The sequence below is a fragment of the Bubalus kerabau genome, chromosome 6 (assembly GCF_029407905.1).
Source record: "Bubalus kerabau isolate K-KA32 ecotype Philippines breed swamp buffalo chromosome 6, PCC_UOA_SB_1v2, whole genome shotgun sequence".
NCBI classification, from domain to species: domain Eukaryota; kingdom Metazoa; phylum Chordata; class Mammalia; order Artiodactyla; family Bovidae; genus Bubalus; species Bubalus kerabau.
The window spans coordinates 35,851,298-35,870,440 of record NC_073629.1 but is presented as its reverse complement, the minus strand read 5'-3'; the positions used below and the strand labels follow the sequence as shown (position 1 = coordinate 35,870,440).

At 38.9% G+C, this 19,143-nt stretch overlaps 1 protein-coding gene across 1 annotated transcript in view; it reads right to left on the bottom strand.

Moving 5' to 3' along the window:
* Positions 1-19,143, bottom strand: part of LOC129655032 (calcium-binding mitochondrial carrier protein SCaMC-1-like) — a 90,121-nt gene that overhangs the window by 49,772 nt on the left and 21,206 nt on the right. The window contains exon 3 of the mRNA XM_055584909.1: positions 13,404-13,491. Coding sequence (XP_055440884.1) covers positions 13,404-13,491 — 88 coding nt within the window. The remainder of the gene's footprint in view (positions 1-13,403; positions 13,492-19,143) is intronic.

Here is a 19,143-nt window from a genome sequence, read left to right as displayed (position 1 = left end):
TTTATCGAGATTCATTGTACAATCTGTTAAGATAGTACTGAGAGTTCCCACATATTTCCACATCCAGTTTCCCCTAATGGTAACATCTCATATTATTATGATCTATTTGTTACAATTAATAAGCCAATATTGATATATTATTATTATTAACTAAAGTTCAGGTTTTAGTTTCTTTTTTTGTTTTAGGGTCCCACCTGAGATACCACAAGCCATTTGGTCATTACACCTCCTTAAGACTTTCTTGGCTATGAAAGTTTCTCAGATTTTCATTGTTTTTGATAACTTTAATAGTTTCAGTGTATGCTGATCCAGATATTTTGTAGAATATTCCTCTAATGGAATTTATTCTGTATTTCTTTTTAATTATTTACTTGTATGTGTTTCTCTCATACTTGCCTATGATCTTTCAAAAGGAAAGACAATTTCTAAGTCACTTCTACATCTTTGGCACTAAGTACTCAATGTTGAATGAATAAATAAATGAATAAAATGGACTGAAGTTTAACCTTATACCTTTTGACTCTCTCTGGTAGTAGTTTTCCCCTGACCATCTCCTTTAACTCAATTCTAAAATAACCTAAAATCAAGCTATCCTGTCAATCCTTTCAAAAATGTTTTATTGTAAATAACCTTACTTCTTGTTTAATTGTATGAAGGTTAGAGAACATATTCTACATGATTCAAATTCTATTTACTTTTTCACATTTCCTTTATAACCCACCATATGGTCAATTCTTGTGAATTTTCTGTGGGTCCTTAAAATAATGCATACCCTGCAGCTTTTGAATGCAATATTCTAGTTATACTTGTTAGGTAAAGATTGATGGTGTTGGTGGTGGTGGTTTAGTCACCAAGTCATGTCCAACTCTTGTGACCCCTAGACTGTAGCCCACCACGCTTCTCTATCCATGGGATTTCCCAGTGGTATTATTGAAATCTTCTATTTTTACTGATATTTTCCTGTGTGCTTGTACTATTACTGAGAAATGTGCAATAAACTTTCTTACTACAATCATTGTTTCATCTTGCTTCATAAATTTGAGGCTACATTTTTAGATCCATACATATTTAGAATTGTTATATATTCTAAGTGAATTAAATCTCTAATAGCTATAAAGTGCTTCTTTTAAGTTTTGTAATGAGTTTTGCCTTTGCCATTCTTTTTTCTTAAACAAAAGGAGATGTTAGCAACATCAGTAAGATAGCAGAGCAGAAGGTACTATTCCTCCCCCAACAAGAAAACTATAGTTAGACAGCTACCCAGAAATGAGAAGATCCCTGAGAGGGTTCAAGAATCCAATTAAGAAACTATAACAACATGATGGAGTAAAAAAAAAAAAAAGTGGAGAATGATCACACAGAAACAATCACTGATGAGGCTCGCTTAGCTGATATGTGTGGAGATGGCAAGAAACAAAGAAGGGTGAGGGTTGACATCCACCAAGTGGCAGGTGTCATCATGGTCTCCAGCAGCCTGCTCTACGGAGGGCCCCAGCAGCCTTTGCCACTGAGGACTTCAACAGGCCCCACAACAGCCATAGATTCCCCACAGCTTTCACAGTGAAGGAACCTGAAGTGGCATCGGTGCAGACTCCAGAGCCTGCTCCAGAGAGAACACTGGCAGCTTTTGCCACCAAAGTAAACAACAGATGTTGCTGCCATGGACGCACTGGAGATGAAGATGCTGTGCACCCTCACCAGAGGGAGCCACTTTTGCACCATCCTGGGACCAGGCTTGTTGCCGCCATAATCCCTGAGCCCTGGCTGCTCCCCCATGCACCCACACTTCAGGCCCCAGCAGCACGGCTGCTCTAGCACACATGTGTTCAGACCCCTGCTCTGTGGCTTCTTGGTTCACACCTGCTTTTCAAACACCAGAGCCACTGTGACTACAGGCTAGTTAGTGCCTTGGACCCCAGAGCCACAGTCACTGTACAAGAGCCTGCACTTCAATCCCCAGCTCTGCAGCTTCTCCATGCATGGTTGCACCTCAGATATTGAAGGCACTGCCAGGGAGAATTAGCCAGCATGCTGAACCTTGGAACTACAGTCAATCCATGAGCATCTGTGCTCCAGACCCTGGCTCAAAGGCTGTTCCACAGGTACCCACACATCAGTAGCTGTGCACTACCATCACAGGGGACCTTGCAAGCTGGATCCAGCACCATAACTAATCCCCTTGGCTAGGACAGCTCCATTGGAGACAAGGAGATCAAGAGGTTTCCAGACGACTTGAGCGTCAAAGACTCCAACAATCCTCATGACATTAGAGACCTCTAAAGCCTTGGCCATTGAGGATCCTGGTAATCTTCACTGATGCCAATGTCAGCTGACAGAGTTGCACAGAAATTATGTCACTGGGCTTTTCACAGAATCAGAACCGCCACATACCCCCCACTTGGCACCCTTGTACCTACCCACAAGTGAAGGTATTTCCCCACCAAAACCACTCTGAAAAGTCTTAAAAACGTCAGACTTCAGACTCCATCAAATGTGCATATATCAATTCAAGGATACAAGAAACATGAAAAATCAAGAAAACATGACACTGATAAAAGAACACAATACTTTCCAGTTCAGTTCAGTTCAGTCGCTCAGTTGTGTCTGACTCTTTGCGACCCCATGAATTGCAGAACGCCAGAACTCCCTGTCCATCACCAACTCCCAGAGTTCACTCAAACTCATGTCCATCGAGTCGGTGATGCCATCCAGCCATCTCATCCTCTGTCATCCCCTTCTCCTCCTTCCCCCAATCCCTCCAAGCATCAGAGTCTTTTCCAATGAGTCAACTCTTCACATGAGGTGGCCAAAGTACTGGAGTTTCAGCTTTAGCATCATTCCTTCCAAAGAAATCCCAGGGCTGATCCCCTTCAGAATGGACTGGTTGGATCTCCTTGCAAACCAAGGGACTCTCAAGAGTCTTCTCCAACACCACAGTTCAAAAGCATCAATTCTTCGGTGCTCAGCTTTCTTCACCGTTGAACTCTCACATCCATACATGACCACAGGAAAAACCATAGCCTTGACTAGACGAACCTTTGTTGGCAAAGTAATATCTCTGCTTTTGAATATGCTGTCTAGGTTGGTCATAACTTTCCTTCCAAGGAGTAAGAGTCTTTTAATTTCATGGCTGCAATCACCATCTACAGTGATTTTTGGAGCCCCAAAAAATAAAGTCTGACACTGTTTCCACTGTTTCCCCATCTATTTGCCATGAAGTGATGGGACCAGATGCCATGATCTTCGTTTTCTGAATGTTGAGCTTTAAGCCAACTTTTTCACTCTCCTCTTTCGCTTTCATCAAGAGGCTTTTTAGTTCCTCTTCACTTTCTGCCATAAGGGTGGTGTCATCTGCATATCTGAGGTGATTGATATTTCACCTGGCAATCTTGATTCCAGCTTGTGCTTCTTCCAGCCCAGTGTTTCTCATGATGTACTCTGCATAGAAGTTAAATAAGCAGGGTGACAATATACAGCCTTGATGTACTCCTTTTCCTATTTGGAACCAGTCTGTTGTTCCATGTCCAGTTCTAATTGTTGCTTCCTGACCTGCATATAGGTTTCTCAAGAGGCAGGTCAGGTGGTCTGGGATTCCCATCTCTTGAAGAATTTTCCACAGTTTATTGTGATCCACACAGTCAAAGGCTTTGGAATAGTCAATAAAGCAGAAATAGATGTTTTTCTGGAACTCTCTTGCTTTTTCCATGATCCAGTGAATGTTGGCAATTTGATCTCTGGTTCCTCTGCCTTTCCTAAAACCAGCTTGAACATCAGGAAGTTCATGGTTCACGTATTGGTGAAGCCTGGCTTGGAGAATTTTGAGCATTACTTTACTAGCATGTGAGATGAGTGCAATTGTGCGGTAGTTTGAGCATTCTTTGGCATTGCCTTTCTTTGGGATTGGAATGAAAACTGACCTTTTCCAGCCCTGTGGCCACTGCTGAGTTTTCCAAATTTGCTGGCATATTGAGTGCAGTACTTTCACAGCATCATCTTTCAGGATTTGGAATAGCTCAACTGGAATTCCATCACCTCCACTAGCTTTGTTCGTAGTGATGCTTTCTAAGATCCACTTGACTTCACATTCCAGGATGTCTGGCTCTAGGTGAGTGATCACACCATTGTGATTATCTGGGTCGTGAAGATCTTTTTTGTACAGTTCTTCTGTGTATTTTTGCCATCTCTTCTTAATATCTTCTGCTTCTGTTAGGTCCATACCATTTCTGTCCTTTATTGAGCCCATCTTTGCATGAAATGTTCCCGTGGTATCTCTAATTTTCTTGAAGAGATCTCTGACTTTTCAGTAACTGATCTCAAAGAAATGGATGTCTACAAATTGACAACAAATTCAAAATAATTGTTTTAAGGAAGTTAAACAAGCTATAAGATAACACAGATGGACAACTCAATGAAATCAGGAAAAGAAACACATGGACAAGATTAGAAGTTCAACAGAGAGACAGAAATCATAAAAAAAGAATCAAAGAGAAGCTCTGAAGCTGAAGATACAATGAATGAAATGAAAAATGCAATACAGAATATCAACAACAGACATAAGAAGGATAAAGAATCAGTGAACTCAAACACAGATCATTTGAAATTATCCTGTCAGAGAAGAATAAGAGAAAAAATGAAAAACATCTATATGAATTATGGACCCCATCAAGAAAAACAATATACACATTATGGGTGTCTGAGAAGGAAAGAGTGAGTAAAGGGGCTGCTGCTGCTGCTGCTGCTAAGTCGCTTCAGTCATGTCCAACTCTGTGCGACCCCATAGACGGCAGCCCACTAGGCTCCACTGTCCCTGGGATTCTCCAGGCAAGAATACTGGAGTGGGTTGCCATTTCCTTTTCCAATGCATGAAAGTAAAAAATGAAAGTGAAGTCGCTCTGTAGTGCCTGACTCTTAGCGACCCCATGGACTGCAGCCTACCAGGCTTCTCCATCCACGGGATTTTCCAGGCAAGAGTACTGGAGTGGGTGCCATTGCCTTCTCCAACAGGGGCAGAAAGCGTCTTTAAAAAAAAAAATGGCTGAAAATTTCCCCCAGATTTGAGGAGGCTTCCTTGATGGTTCAGTTGGTAAAGAATCTGTCTGCAATGGAGGAGACCCTGGTTCACTTCCTGGGTCGGGAAGATCTGCTGGAGAAGGGATAGGCTACCCACTCCAGTTTTCTCGGGCTTCCCTTGTGGCTCAGCTGGTAAAGAATCCGCTTGCAATGCAGGAGACCTGGGTTAGAGATCCCCTGGAGAAAGAAAAGGCTACCCACTCCAGTATTCTGACCTGGAGAATTCCATGGACTGTATAGTCCATGGGGTTGCAGTCAGACATAACTGAGTGACTTTCATTTTTACTTTTTCATGAACATCTAAGTACATGAAACTCAAAAGTCCCCATACGTAATGAGGACTTCTCCAAGATACATCATACTAAAATTGTCAAAAGTCAGAGATAAAAATTGTCACAGAGAAGAGAGAATTTTGAAAGCAGCAAGAGAAACAAAATTCACTTCATACAAGGTAACTTCCCTGAGGCTATCAGCAGACTCCTAAGCAGATATCTTACAGTTCAGGAGAGAGTGGGATTAAGAAGATATAGTTTCCCAGGCAAACAAAACCTGAGAGAGGTCATCACCCCCAGACTTGCCTCACCAGAAATACTAAGTGGAATTCTTTAAGTTGAAATGGAAGAACACTAATGAATATCATAAAACATATGAAAGAATAACACACTGGTGAAGGTACATCAGACTGAGAATACTCTAGGACTGTAATGGTATTGTATAAATCACTTAACTTTAGCATAAAGGATAAAAGACAAAAGTATTAAAAATAACTATAGCTACAATAATTTATTAATGGGTACACAATATTAAAAAACATACTAATTGACAGAATGTGGTCCACTGGAGAAGGGAATGGCAAACCACTTCAGTATTCTTGCCTTGAGAACCCCATGAACAGTATGAAAAGGCAAAATGATAGGATACTGAAAGAGGAACTCCCCAGGTCAGTAGGTGCCCAATATGCTACTGGAGATCAGTGGAGAAATAACTCCAGAAAGAATGAAGGGATGGAGCCAAAGCAAAAACAATACCCAGCTGTGGATGTGACTGGTGATAGAAGCAAGGTCTGATGCTGTAAAGAGCAATATTGCATAGGAACCTGGAATGTCAGGTCCATGAATCAAGGCAAATTGGAAGTGGTCAAACAAGAAACGGCAAGAGTGAATGTCGACATTCTAGGAATCAGCAAACTGAAATGGACTGGAATGGGTGAATTTAACTCAGGTGACCATTATATCTACTACTGCGGGCAGGAATCCCTCAGAAGAAATGGAGTAGCCATCATGGTCAACAAAAGAGTCTGAAATGCAGTACTTGGATGCAATCTCAAAAATGACAGAATGATCTCTGTTTGTTTCCAAGGCAAACCATTCAACATCACAGTAATCCAAGTCTATGCCCCAACCAGTAACGCTGAAGAAGCTGAAGTTGAATGGTTCTATGAAGACCTACAAGACCTTTTAGAACTAACATCCCAAAAAGATGTCCTTTTCATTATAGGGGACTGGAATGCAAAAGTAGGAAGTCAAGAAACACCTGGAGTAACAGGCAAATTTGGCCTTGGAATACGGAATGAAGCAGGGCAAAGACTAATAGAGTTTTGCCAAGAAAATGCACTGGTCATAACAAACACCCTCTTCCAACAACACAAGAGAACTCTATACATGGACATCACCAGATGGTTAACACCGAAATCAGATTGATTATATTCTTTGCAGCCAAAGATAGAGAAGCTCTATACAGTCAGCAAAAACAAGACCAGGAGCTGACTGTGGCTCAGACCATGAACTCCTTATTGCCAAATTCAGACTGAAATTGAAGAAAGTAGGGAAAACCACTAGACCATTCAGGTATGACCTAAATCAAATCCCTTATGATTATACAGTGGAAGTGAGAAATAGATTTAAGGGCCTAGATCTGATAGATAGAGAGCCTGATGAACTATGGAATGAGGTTCGTGACATTGTACAGGAGACAGGGATCAAGATCATTCCCGTAGAAAAGAAATGCAAAAAAGCAAAATGGCTGTCTGGGGAGGCCTTACAAATAGCTGTGAAAAGAAGCAAAAAGCAAAGGAGAAAGGAAAGATATAAACATCTGAATGCAGAGCTCCAAAGAATAGCAAGAAGAGATAAGAAAGCCTTCTTCAGCGATCAACGCAAAGAAATAGAGGAAAACAACAGAATGGGAAAGACTAGGGATCTCTTCAAGAAAATCAGAGATACCAAAGGAATATTTCATGCAAAGAGGAGCTCGATAAAGGACAGAAATGGTATGGACCTAACAGAAGCAGAAGATATTAAGAAGAGATGGCAAGAATACACAGAAGAACTGTACAAAAAAGATCTTCACGACCCAGATAATCACAATGGTGTGATCACTCACCTAGAGCCAGACATCCTGGAATGTGAAGTCAAGTGAACCTTAGAAAGCATCACTGCGAACAAAGCTAGTGGAGGTGATGGAATTCCAGTTGAGCTATTCCAAATCCTGAAAGATGATGCTGTGAAAGTACTGCACTCAATATGCCAGCAAATTTGGAAAACTCAGCAGTGGCCACAGGGCTGGAAAAGGTCAGTTTTCATTCCAATCCCAAAGAAAGGCAATGCCAAAGAATGCTCAAACTACTGCACAATTGCACTCATCTCACATGCTAGTAAAGTAATGCTCAAAATTCTCCAAGCCAGGCTTCACCAATACGTGAACCATGAACTTCCTGATGTTCAAGCTGGTTTTAGGAAAGGCAGAGGAACCAGAGATCAAATTGCCAACATCTGCTGGATTATAGAAAAAGCAAGAGAGTTCCAGAAAAACATCTATTTCTGCTTTATTGACTATGCCAAAGCCTTTGACTGTGTGGATCACAATAAGCTGTGGAAAATTCTTCAAGAGATGGGAATACCAGACCACCTGATCTGCCTCTTGAGAAATATGTATGCGGGTCAGGAAGCAACAGTTAGAACTGGACATGGAACAACAGACTGGTTCCAAATAGGAAAAGGAGTTCGTCAAGGCTGTATATTGTCACCCTGTTTATTTAACTTATATGCAGAGTACATCATGAGAAACGCTGGACTGGAAGAAACACAAGCTGGAATCAAGATTCCCTAGAGAAATATCAGTAACCTCAGATATGCAGATGACACCACCGTTATGGCAGAAAGTGAAGAGGAACTCAAAAGCCTCTTGATGAAAGTGAAAGTGGAGAGTGAAAAAGTTGGCTTAAAGTTCAACATTCAGAAAACAAAGATCTTGGCATCTAGTCCCACCACTTCATGGGAAATAGATGGGGAAACAGTGGAAACAGTGTCAGACTTTATTTTTCTGGGCTCCAAAATCACTGCAGATGGTGACTGCAGCCATGAAATTAAAAGACGCCTACTCCTTGGAAGGAAAGTTATGACCAACCTAGATAGCATATTCAAAAGCAGAGACATTACTTTGCCAACAAAGGTCCGTCTAGTCAAGGCTATGGTTTTTCCAGTGGTCATGTATGGATGTGAGAGTTGGACTGTGAAGAAGGCTAAGCGCTGAAGAATTGATGCTTTTGAACTGTGGTGTTGGAGAAGACTCTTGAGAGTCCCTTGGACTGCAAGGAGATCCAACCAGTCCATTCTGAAGGAGATCAGCCCTGGGATTTCTTTGGAAGGAATGATGCTAAAGCTGAAACTCCAGTACTTTGGCCACCTCATGCGAAGAGTTGACTCATTGGAAAAGACTCTGATGCTGGGAGGGATTGGGGGCAGGAGGAGAAGGGGACAACAGAGGATGAGAGGGCTGGATGGCATCACTGACTCGATGGATGTGAGTCTCAGTGAACTCCGGGAGTTGGTGATGGACAAGGAGGCCTGGCGTGCTGCGATTCATGGGGTCGCAAAGAGTCAGACAGGACTGAGCAACTGATCTGATCTGAATATCAAAAGTTAAAATTTTGGGGGCAGTAAAGGGGTTCAGTTCAGTCGCTCAGTTGTGTCTGACTCTTTGCAACCCCATGGACTGCAGCATGCTAGGCCTGCCTGTCCATCACCAACTCCCAGAGCTTACTCAAACTCATGTCCATTGAGTTGGTGATGCAATTCAATCATCTCATCCTCTGTTGTCCCCTTCTCCTCCTGCCTTCAATCTTTCCCAGCATCAGGGTCTTTTCAAATGACTCAGTTCTTCACATCAGGTGGCCAAAGTATTGGAGTTTCAGTTTCAGCATCAGTCCTTGCAATGAATATTCAGTACTGATTTCCTTTAGGATTGACTGCTTTGATCTTGCAGTCCAAGGGTCTCTCGGGAGTCTTCTCTAACACCATAGTTTGAAAGCATCAATTCTTTGGGGCTCAGCTTTCTTTATGGTCCAACTCTCACATCTATACATGACTACTAGAAAAATCATAGCTCTGACTACACGGACCTTTGTTGGCAAAGTAATATTTCTGCTTTTTAATGCTGTCTAAGTTTGTCATAGCTTTTCTTCCAAGGAGCAAGCATCTTTTAATTTCATGGCTGCAGTCACCATCTACAGTGATTTTGGAGCCCAAGAAAATAAGTAAAGGGGTAGAATTTTTGTATGCAAAGTTAACTTGTATTCAGCTTAAAATACTTTATAAGATGTTTTATGTAAGCTTCATGGTAATCACAAAGCAAAAAGCTATAACAGACAAGAGAAAGAGAAAGAGGTCAAAGCAATCACCACACAAAATCAAAAAGGAAGACGGCTAGAGAAGAATAAAGGAACAAAGAAACTACAAGCCATTAAAAAACAATGAAGCAAATGATATGTAAGTCCTTACTTATCAATGTGTGGAGAAGGCAATGGCACCCCACTCCAGTACTCTTGCCTGGAAAATCCCATGGATGGAGGAGCCTGGCAGGTTGCAGTCCATGGGGTCACTAACAGTCGGACACGACTGAGCGACTTCACTTTCACTTTTCACTTTCATGCATTGGAGAAGGAAATGGCAACCCACTCCAGTGTTTTTGCCTGGAGAATCCCAGGGACGGGGGAGCCTGGTGGGCTGCCATCTATGGGGTCACACAGAGTTGGACACAACTGAAGTGACTTAGCAGCAGCAGCAGGGTACAATGGCCAGAGAAGGCAATGGCACCCCACTCCAGTACTCTTGCTTAGAAAATCCCATGGATGGAGGAGCCTGGTAGGCTATAGTCCATGGGGTCACTGAGGGTCGGACAAGACTGAGCGACTTCACTTTCACTTTTCACTTTCATGCATTGGAGAAGGAAATGGCAAACCACTCCAGTGTTCTTGCCTGGAGAATCCCAGGGACAGGTGAGCCTGGTGGGTTGCCGTCTATGGGGTGGCACAGAGTCGGACACGACTGAAATGACTTAGCAGCAACTTATCAATGATTAAATTCTCCAAACAAAATTCATTGAGTGGCTGAATAAACTTTAAAAAACAACACTTAACTTCTTGCTGCCTAAAATAGACTCATTTCAGCTTTAGGGATATACATAGTCTCAAGGAGAAGGGATGGGAAAAGATAATCCATGCAGATAGAAACCAAAATACAGCAAAGTATGAATAACTTGAGTTTAATTCAAAAACTATAAAAAGAGAAAAATAATGAGACTACATAATAATTAAGAGGTCACTTCATTAACAGACTATAATAATTATAATATTCATATATATTATATGAACCAAATATTGAACTAAATATATTAAGCTGATACTAACATATCTGAAAGTACAAACAGACAGCAATGAAACAACAGTATGAGACTTCACTCTCCCACTTTCAACAACAGACAAACCATCCAGACAGAAAATCAGTGAAGAAATAATTAACGAACTACACATTGGACCAATGAACCTAAAAAACAAATACAGAAGCAGAATACATAATCTTCTCCAGTGCACATGGAACATTCTCAAGGACCAATCATGTCTTAGGACACAAAACAAGTCTCAACTTTAAGACGGAAATCATACCAAGTATCATTTCTGACAACAGTATGAAACTAGAAATCAATAACAAGAAGAAAACTGGAAAATTCACAAGTATGTAGATACTAAACAACACTCCTCTGAACAACCAGTGGGTGTAGGAAGGTATCAGAAGAGAAATAAAAAAGTCTTATGAGATGTGAAAATAGAAACACAACATAACAAGTCTTATGCTGCTAAGTCACTTCAGTCGTGTCTGACTCTGTGCGACCCCAGAGACGGCAGCCCACCAGGCTCTCCCATCCCTGGGATTCTCCAGGCAAGAACACTGGAGTGGGTTGCCATTTCCTTCTCCAATGCATGAAAGTGAAATGTGAAAGTGAAGTCGCTCAGTCATGTCCGACCCTCAGTGACCCCATGGACTGCATCCAGGCAAGAGTACTGGAGTGGGGTGCCATTGCCTTCTCCAACAAGTCTTATAGCATGCGACAAAAGCGGTTCTAAGAGGGAAGCGTATAGCAATAAATGTCAACATTTTTTAAAAAAAATAAAGATCTCAAATAAACAATCTAATTGATCCCTCAAGGAATTAGAATAGAAGAAAAAACTAAGCCCAAAGTTAGCAGAAGGGAAAAAAATAATAAAGATCAGAGCAGAAATAAATACCAAAACCCAAATCCATAGAACAAAAGAACACCAAAATTAAAAGCTTGTTTGTTTAAAAAGGTAAACCAAATTGGCAAACTTTTATCTGGACTAACTAAAAACAGAGAGAAAAGACTCAAATAAATAAAACCAGAAAAGAATTAGGAGACATTAAGACTGACGCCACAGGAACACAATGGGTTATAACACACTACTATGAATGATCATCAGAGAAGGCAATGGCACCCCACTCCAGTACTCTTGCCTACAAAATCCCATGGATGGAGGAGCCTGGTGGGCTGCAGTCCATGGGGTCGCTAAGAGTCGGACACGACTGAGTGACTTCACTTTCACTTTTCACTTGCACGCATTGGAGAAGGAAATGGCAACCCACTCCAGTGTTCTTGCCTGGAGAATCCCAGGGATGGGGGAGCCTGGTGGGCTGCTGTCTATGGGGTCGCGCAGAGTCAGACACGACTGAAGTGACTTAGCAGTATCAACAGCATGAACAATCATATGCCAACTAATTGCAAAACCTAAAAGAACTGGGTAAATTCCTAGAAATATACAACCTAGCAAGACTGAATCATGAAGAAATGGAAAATCTGAACAAAGGAATGACTGAACAGACTGAATCAGTAAACAAAAATGTACCAACAAAGAAAGTCCAGGACCAGATGGTATCCCTGGTAAATTCCTTCCATAAAGAAGGAAATCTCACCATTTGCAACAACACAGATGGACTTTAAGGGCATGATGCTAAGTAAAACAAGTCAGACAGACAAAGACAAATACTATATGATCTCACTTATACATGGAATCAAAAGGAAGAAAAAGAAAGGAAAGAAAAAGACCTTATAGATAGAGAAAACATATTGGTGGTTACCAGAGGTGGAGGGTAAATCTTAAAAGCTCTCATCATAAAAAAAAATCTATAACTATATACGGTGACTGATGTTAACTAGACCTATTGAGGTGATCATTTCACATTATATACATATATTGAATCATTATGTTATATACCTGAAATTAATATAATATTATGTATCAGTTATACCCAAATTTAAAAAACAAGTAAATTTAAGTTTTAACTATAAGAAAGTGTTCTTATCATAAAATTAATAACAATAATAAGAGGGTGGGAAGAAACTTTAAGAAGTGATGGATATGTTTATGGCATAGATTATGGTTATGGTTTCCCGGGTGTACGTGTGTGTGCATGCTAAGTCGCTTCAGTCACGTCAGACTCTTTGCGACCCCATGGACTGTGCCTGCCAGGCTCCTCTGTCCATGGGATTCTCCAGGCAAGAATACTAGAGTGGGTTGCCATTTCTTCCTCCAGGGGATATTCCCGACCCAGGGATCAAAGCCACGTCTCCTGTATTCACAGGCAGATTCTTAACCACTGAGCCACCAGGGAATCCCTCCTGGGTATACGCTTACCAACAAATTCATCAAGTTGGATACATAAATTATGTACTTTTTTGTACTTCAACAAAATTAAAAAAAAAAATTAATCAATTACTTAAGAGAATTAAAACCATTCTTTGAACTAGAAGCATGAAGAATCTTTTTCTGAGGACTTTAAAAAGAATACTTCCTGTTTTAGTCAATAGCATTTCAACAAATTTCTTAGGGATCTTTCTTAAAACATTGTCAATAAAAGGTGACATTATCAGAAATAAAAAGAAAGGAAAGAAATGAAGGAAGAGAAGAAAGAAGCTATACTTATAACCACCAGTTACATATTAAACAAAAATTAAAACTATTAAAAATAAGGGTAAGGGCTGACCTTTGTATAATCTTTTTTGCTTGAGTTTCAGAAATATTTATACCCAGTGATTTCAAAACAGCAATTATTTCTGAAGTTTCTATTATTCCTTTAAAAAAGTGAAAATATGTCAAGTTAATGAATCTGAAACAATAACAAGGCAAAATATACTTACAAGGCAATAGCCTTTAAAAGTCCACATATTTTATAGGCCTATCATCCTACACTCAAAACCCAAAGCTTAAAAAGTTCTAAAAATTTAAAGACTTTTTGTATGGCACCAAAATTCACTATATGACAAAACCTGCCTTAAGCTGATGTGAGGTTAATCTTAGTCAATTATTTTTCTAATCCAATACGGCTATTCATTTGTTTCACTAAAGAAATATTCATGTATATAATTGCACAGTGGTGCTCCAGACCCCACCTGGAGTATTATATCAGTTCACTTCAGTTCAGTCGCTCAGTTGTGTCTGACTCTTTGTGACCTCAAGGTCTGCAGCATGCCAGGCCTCCCTGTCCATCACCAACTGCCGGAGTTTACCCAAACTCATGTCCATTGAGTCGGTGATGCCATCCAACCATCTCATCCCCTGTCGTCCCCTTCTCCTCCTGCCGTCAATCTTTCCCAGCATCAGGGTCTTTTCAAATGAGTCAGCTCTTCACATCAGGTGGCCAAAGTATTGGAGTTTCAGCCTCAACATCAGTCCTTCCAATGAACATTCAGGACTGATTTCCTTTAGGATGGACTGGTTGGAACTCCTTGCAGTCCAAGGGACTCTCAAGAGTCTTCTCCAAAGAAGAGTATTATATAACATATCACATATGTGCTATATTGCTTTTCTAAAATCCAAATTCTAAACTTCTAATCATATCTGATCCCAAGGGCTTCTAATCAGAGATTACAGATCTATAACAGATATTGATTATTGTACTTACTTGGAAAGAAAAAGCTAATTCTGAAGATCTGATTCAGGGGCATGAAAATAAGGCTACTCAACATTTTATAAGATAAGTTTTAAAAGAAATAGCCTACTTAAAATAAGATGGAACACCAAACTCTTTTTAACACAAGCATATCCGATGTTAAATAACTCAAAACTACTAATATATTTAATACAAGCCTATCAGGCATTTCAATCTCACACTGCTAGATGTTCTGAAAGAAAAATTAAGTACTCCATACTGTCCTCAAGCCCTAAACCACATATATAATCATGTCACTCCTCAAATGAAAAAAAAAAATCTTTTAATTCTTCCCATGGAAACAAATAGTTGAGGATACCAAATATGAAAAAAATTATTTAAAAAATCAACTTTAGTGTCATCTAGATGAAAACTATATAATGTCAAAAAACTAACATAAATTCAGTCATAACTTATATTATACTTTACTAACCATAGCTGCATATGCATGCATTTAAAATATGCATAAGTAAAAAGAATATACATATATATGAGATATATTATTTATATAGCCTATAAACAAAGCCCAAATATTCATACACAGAAATTGATTCTTTACAATGACTCTGAGGCCCCTAGTGTGGAATTTACTGGTGGAATTTATACAGGGTGGAATTTACTGGCCTGCCTAGAAAGTTTTTTTCAAATGAGGAAGCTGAATCCTCTGTCTTATGCCATTATATCCCATTATAATTTTCAAACACTACACAATAATTTTTTTTAATTTTTTTAAAGTTTACTATTCAAATCACTATGCTAAATGTGAAAGAAGTCAAAGATTAATGAACCAACCACCCCAAGGAGTTTACCAGTTTGTATGCATGCACTAATTCCTTTAAAAATATATCACTCTGTGTTATTGTATGTCATAGAAGAGCTATGAATAATGTGCAGTGGAAAGACAAAGGAATGAAAAACAAGAGTCACAAATGAAGTACTATAAAAGGATAAGAGACCACCAAAGAAACAAAAGCATTTCAACAAAAGGTAAAGTATAAACATGGTAAACTTATTTGTTTAACAAAGATAGACTGGGAACTTACACATAGCAGTAGAAAGCAGGATACCAGGTACTTTGGAGGGTGGTGGTGATTTGGAGAGGATACAAAATGGATCTTTCTGAGATGCTACTAATATTCTGCTTCTTTATCTGTATGTTGTTTTCATGTTGTATGTTTGCCTTGGAAAAATTTGTGAAGCTTTTGAAAGGTTGTTGATGAATCACAAGAAGACACGGGATTCTTGGCCCCCGGAGGAGAAGAATTCAATCCTGGGCCAGAGACAAGGCTCGATCGCTCAGAGCTTTTGTGTAATAAAGTTTTATTAAAGTATAAAGGAGATAGAGAAAGCTTCTGACATAGGCATCAGAAGTGGGCAGAAAGAGTACCCCCTTGCTAGTGTTAGCAATGAAGTTATATACTCTCCAATGAATCCAAAGAATGTCTGGAAGTTGTAAAGACCTCACCAGACCTACTCCCATAATTTACATTTTAAGATAACAGAATTAGCCAGAAGGCTTAATCCAGAGACTGTCCTCAGGCAGGATACATTATTGTTATATAATCCTAAGGAATGTAGAGAAGGAAAAGTTTGTCCTTTCTTCCTCCTTGAGAATTCCAGAGCCCTCTCTCCTTCGGGACCCCTAGACTCCTTATCAACCTGCCTAGGAAATGACTCTCTCACTTTTACTTATAATGTATGCACTTGGCTATATATGTTATATATCAATGAAATTTTCCCCAAAAATAGTAATTTAGGGCCAAATTTGAAATGGCATTTTAACAAGCTATGTCTGACAATTTCTGCCTTTGTTCTCTCTGCAAAAAAAAAAAAAAAAACCTTTCTTCAGGATAGAAAGCCCAGGTATAGTCATGTACTTATGGTCAATTAATCTACAAAAAAGGAGGCAAGTATATACAGTGGAGAATTCAAGAATATACAATGGAGTCTCTTCAATAGTGGTACTGGGAAAACTGGATAGATACATTTAAAAGAATGAAATTAGAACATTTTTAATACCATACACAAAAACAAACTCAAAATAGATTAAACACCTAAATGTAAGGCTATAAAACTCCTAGAGGAAACAGTAAGCAGAACACTCTTTGACAAAAATCGCAGGAATAATGTTTTGGATCTGTCTCCTAGAGTAATGGAAGCAAAAGCAAAAATAAATAAATGAGACCTAATTAAACTTAAAAGTTTTGCACAGCCAAAGAAATCACAAAACAAAATGAAAAGACCACCTATGGACTAGGAGGAAATATTTGCAAATGATGCAACCAACAAGGGATTAATATCTAAAAACTACAAACAGCTCATACATCTCAATATTTTTAAAAAATAATAATAATAAGCAAGAGACATGAACTGACACTTCTCCAAAGAAGACATACAAGTTGCCATCAAGAATGTGAAAAGATGCTCAACAACAGTAATTATTAAAGAAAAGAAAAATTACAGAGAGGTATCACCTCACACCAGTCAGAATGGCTATCATTAAAAATCCAGAATAAAAAATGCTGAAGAGGACATGGAGAAAAGGGAACCCTCCTAAACTATTGATGGGAATGTAAATTTGTGTAACCACTATGGAGAACAGTATGGCTGTTCCTTAAAAAACTAAAAATAGAGTTACCACATGATCCCCACCAATCCCACTCCTGGGCATATATCCAGAAAAGATGAAAACTCTAATTTGAAAAGATATATGTACCCCAATGTTCACTCCAGCATTATTTACCACCATTACTTTACCAACAGCCAAGATATGGAAGCAACCTAAAAGTCCATTGATGGATGGATAAAGAATATTCCATATATACAATAGAATATTAGTCATAAGAAAACATGAAATATTGCCATTTGCAGCAACACAGATAGACCTAGAGATTATCATACTAAGTGAAGTAAGTCAGACAAAGACAAGTATCATATGGTATCACTTATATGTGGAAGCTAAAAAAACGATTCAAATGAGCTTATTTACAAAACCGAAACAGACTCACAGATATAGAAAATAAATTTATGGTTATCCCAAAGGAAAAAGGTGGGGTAGAAATAAATTAGAAGGCTGAGATTAACACATACACACTAACTGTGTAGAGGACATAAACAACAAGGTCCTACATGTATAGAACTATATTCAGTATCTTGTAATAACCTACAATGGAAAAGAATCTGAAAAAGAATAATATACAACTATATATTTATATATAAAGAACATATATAAGTAAATCAATTTGTTGTATACTTGAAACGAATACAACACTGTAAATCAACTATACATAAACAAACAAACAAACAAAAAAATGGAAACACAGTGGAAAAGCAGAGATGAGTGGTACCATGTATTGACCTTCACATTAGGGGTGGCAAACACTATGGTCTATGGGGAGCGGATATCTGTACAAATGGAGTAAATGCTACTAAACCCCACTGATTTTTACCATGTTATAAAGTGACTCGATGGACATGAGTCTGAGTGAACTCCGGGAGTTGGTGATGGACAGGGAGGCCTGGCGTGCTGCGATTCATGGGGTCACAAAGAGTCGGACACGACTGAGCGACTGAACTGAACTGAAAGTGGGTCATATGTTTCATTTTAAAGAAAACTGGGAAAACTGAATTTTTATATAAAATCTTCCAATTTTTATATGTTAAATAAAAAATAATTTCTTAAAAAAACTCCTTTCTTTCCAACTCTGTTTATATATTGACCCAGAAGAAAACTAAATTGTTCCTGAGCACAATTAAAGTCTCCCTCTATCACTTGTATAGCAATTATCATAGTCTAGCTTGTGTATGGCTATTCATTTTTTTTTTACATTTAAATTTATTTATTTTAATTAGAGGCTAATTACTTTACAATATTGTATTGGTTTTGCCCCAAAACTGTCTGCTTCTGAAAATCTTTGTTAACACAGTTCCTAGTGCACTAGCTCACATAACTGCTCAAAAATTCTCTGTTTCGTTGACCTATAATTACATTAAGTAATTAATCCTTATGCAAAAGAAGTTAAAATTTCAAGCTATGATGTAGAGAAAAATTAGGTAATGTAAATCAGAATATAATCAATACCTATGGACTGAAGGGGAGATTCAATGTTGTCTTTAATTATATACAGCAAGTTTTCACTGAGAAAGATGGGCTTGAAATGGATTTGCTAGAGTAACAGTAGTTAGATGCATGGAGAGGAAGACTGTGACTATTCCAGTCCTGTAATTCCAGGGGGAAATGCAAACTATTCCACTTCTATACTACAGATTATTTTGCTAAGTTAACAAGCCATCTCAAATTTTACTGGTTTAATAAGAATGTATTTGATAATAGTATGCAATCAGAATTTGGTTCAACACATTGGTTCTTCTGCTGATTTTGCCTGGGTCACTCATGTGAATTCAGTGATCTAGAGGTTTGACCATAGCTGAAAATCCAAGATGGCTTCACTCACATGTCTTTTACATCAGATGGAAATGTAGAACAGATGGAAATGAAATAGGCCACCCTAATGGCAGAAAGTGAATAGGAAGGTGAAGGTGAAAGAGGAAGGTGAAAGAGGAGAGTGAAAAAGCTGGCTTAAAACTCAACATTCAAAAAACTAAGATCATGGCATCCGGTCCCATCACTTCAAAACAAAAAGATGGGGAAAAATGGAAACTGGCAGACTTTATTTTCTGGGGCTTCGAAATCACTGCAAATGATAACTGCAGCCATGAAATTAAAAGACACTTGCTCCTTGGAAGAAAAGCTATGACAAACCTAGATAGTGTATTAAAAAACTGAGACAAAGGT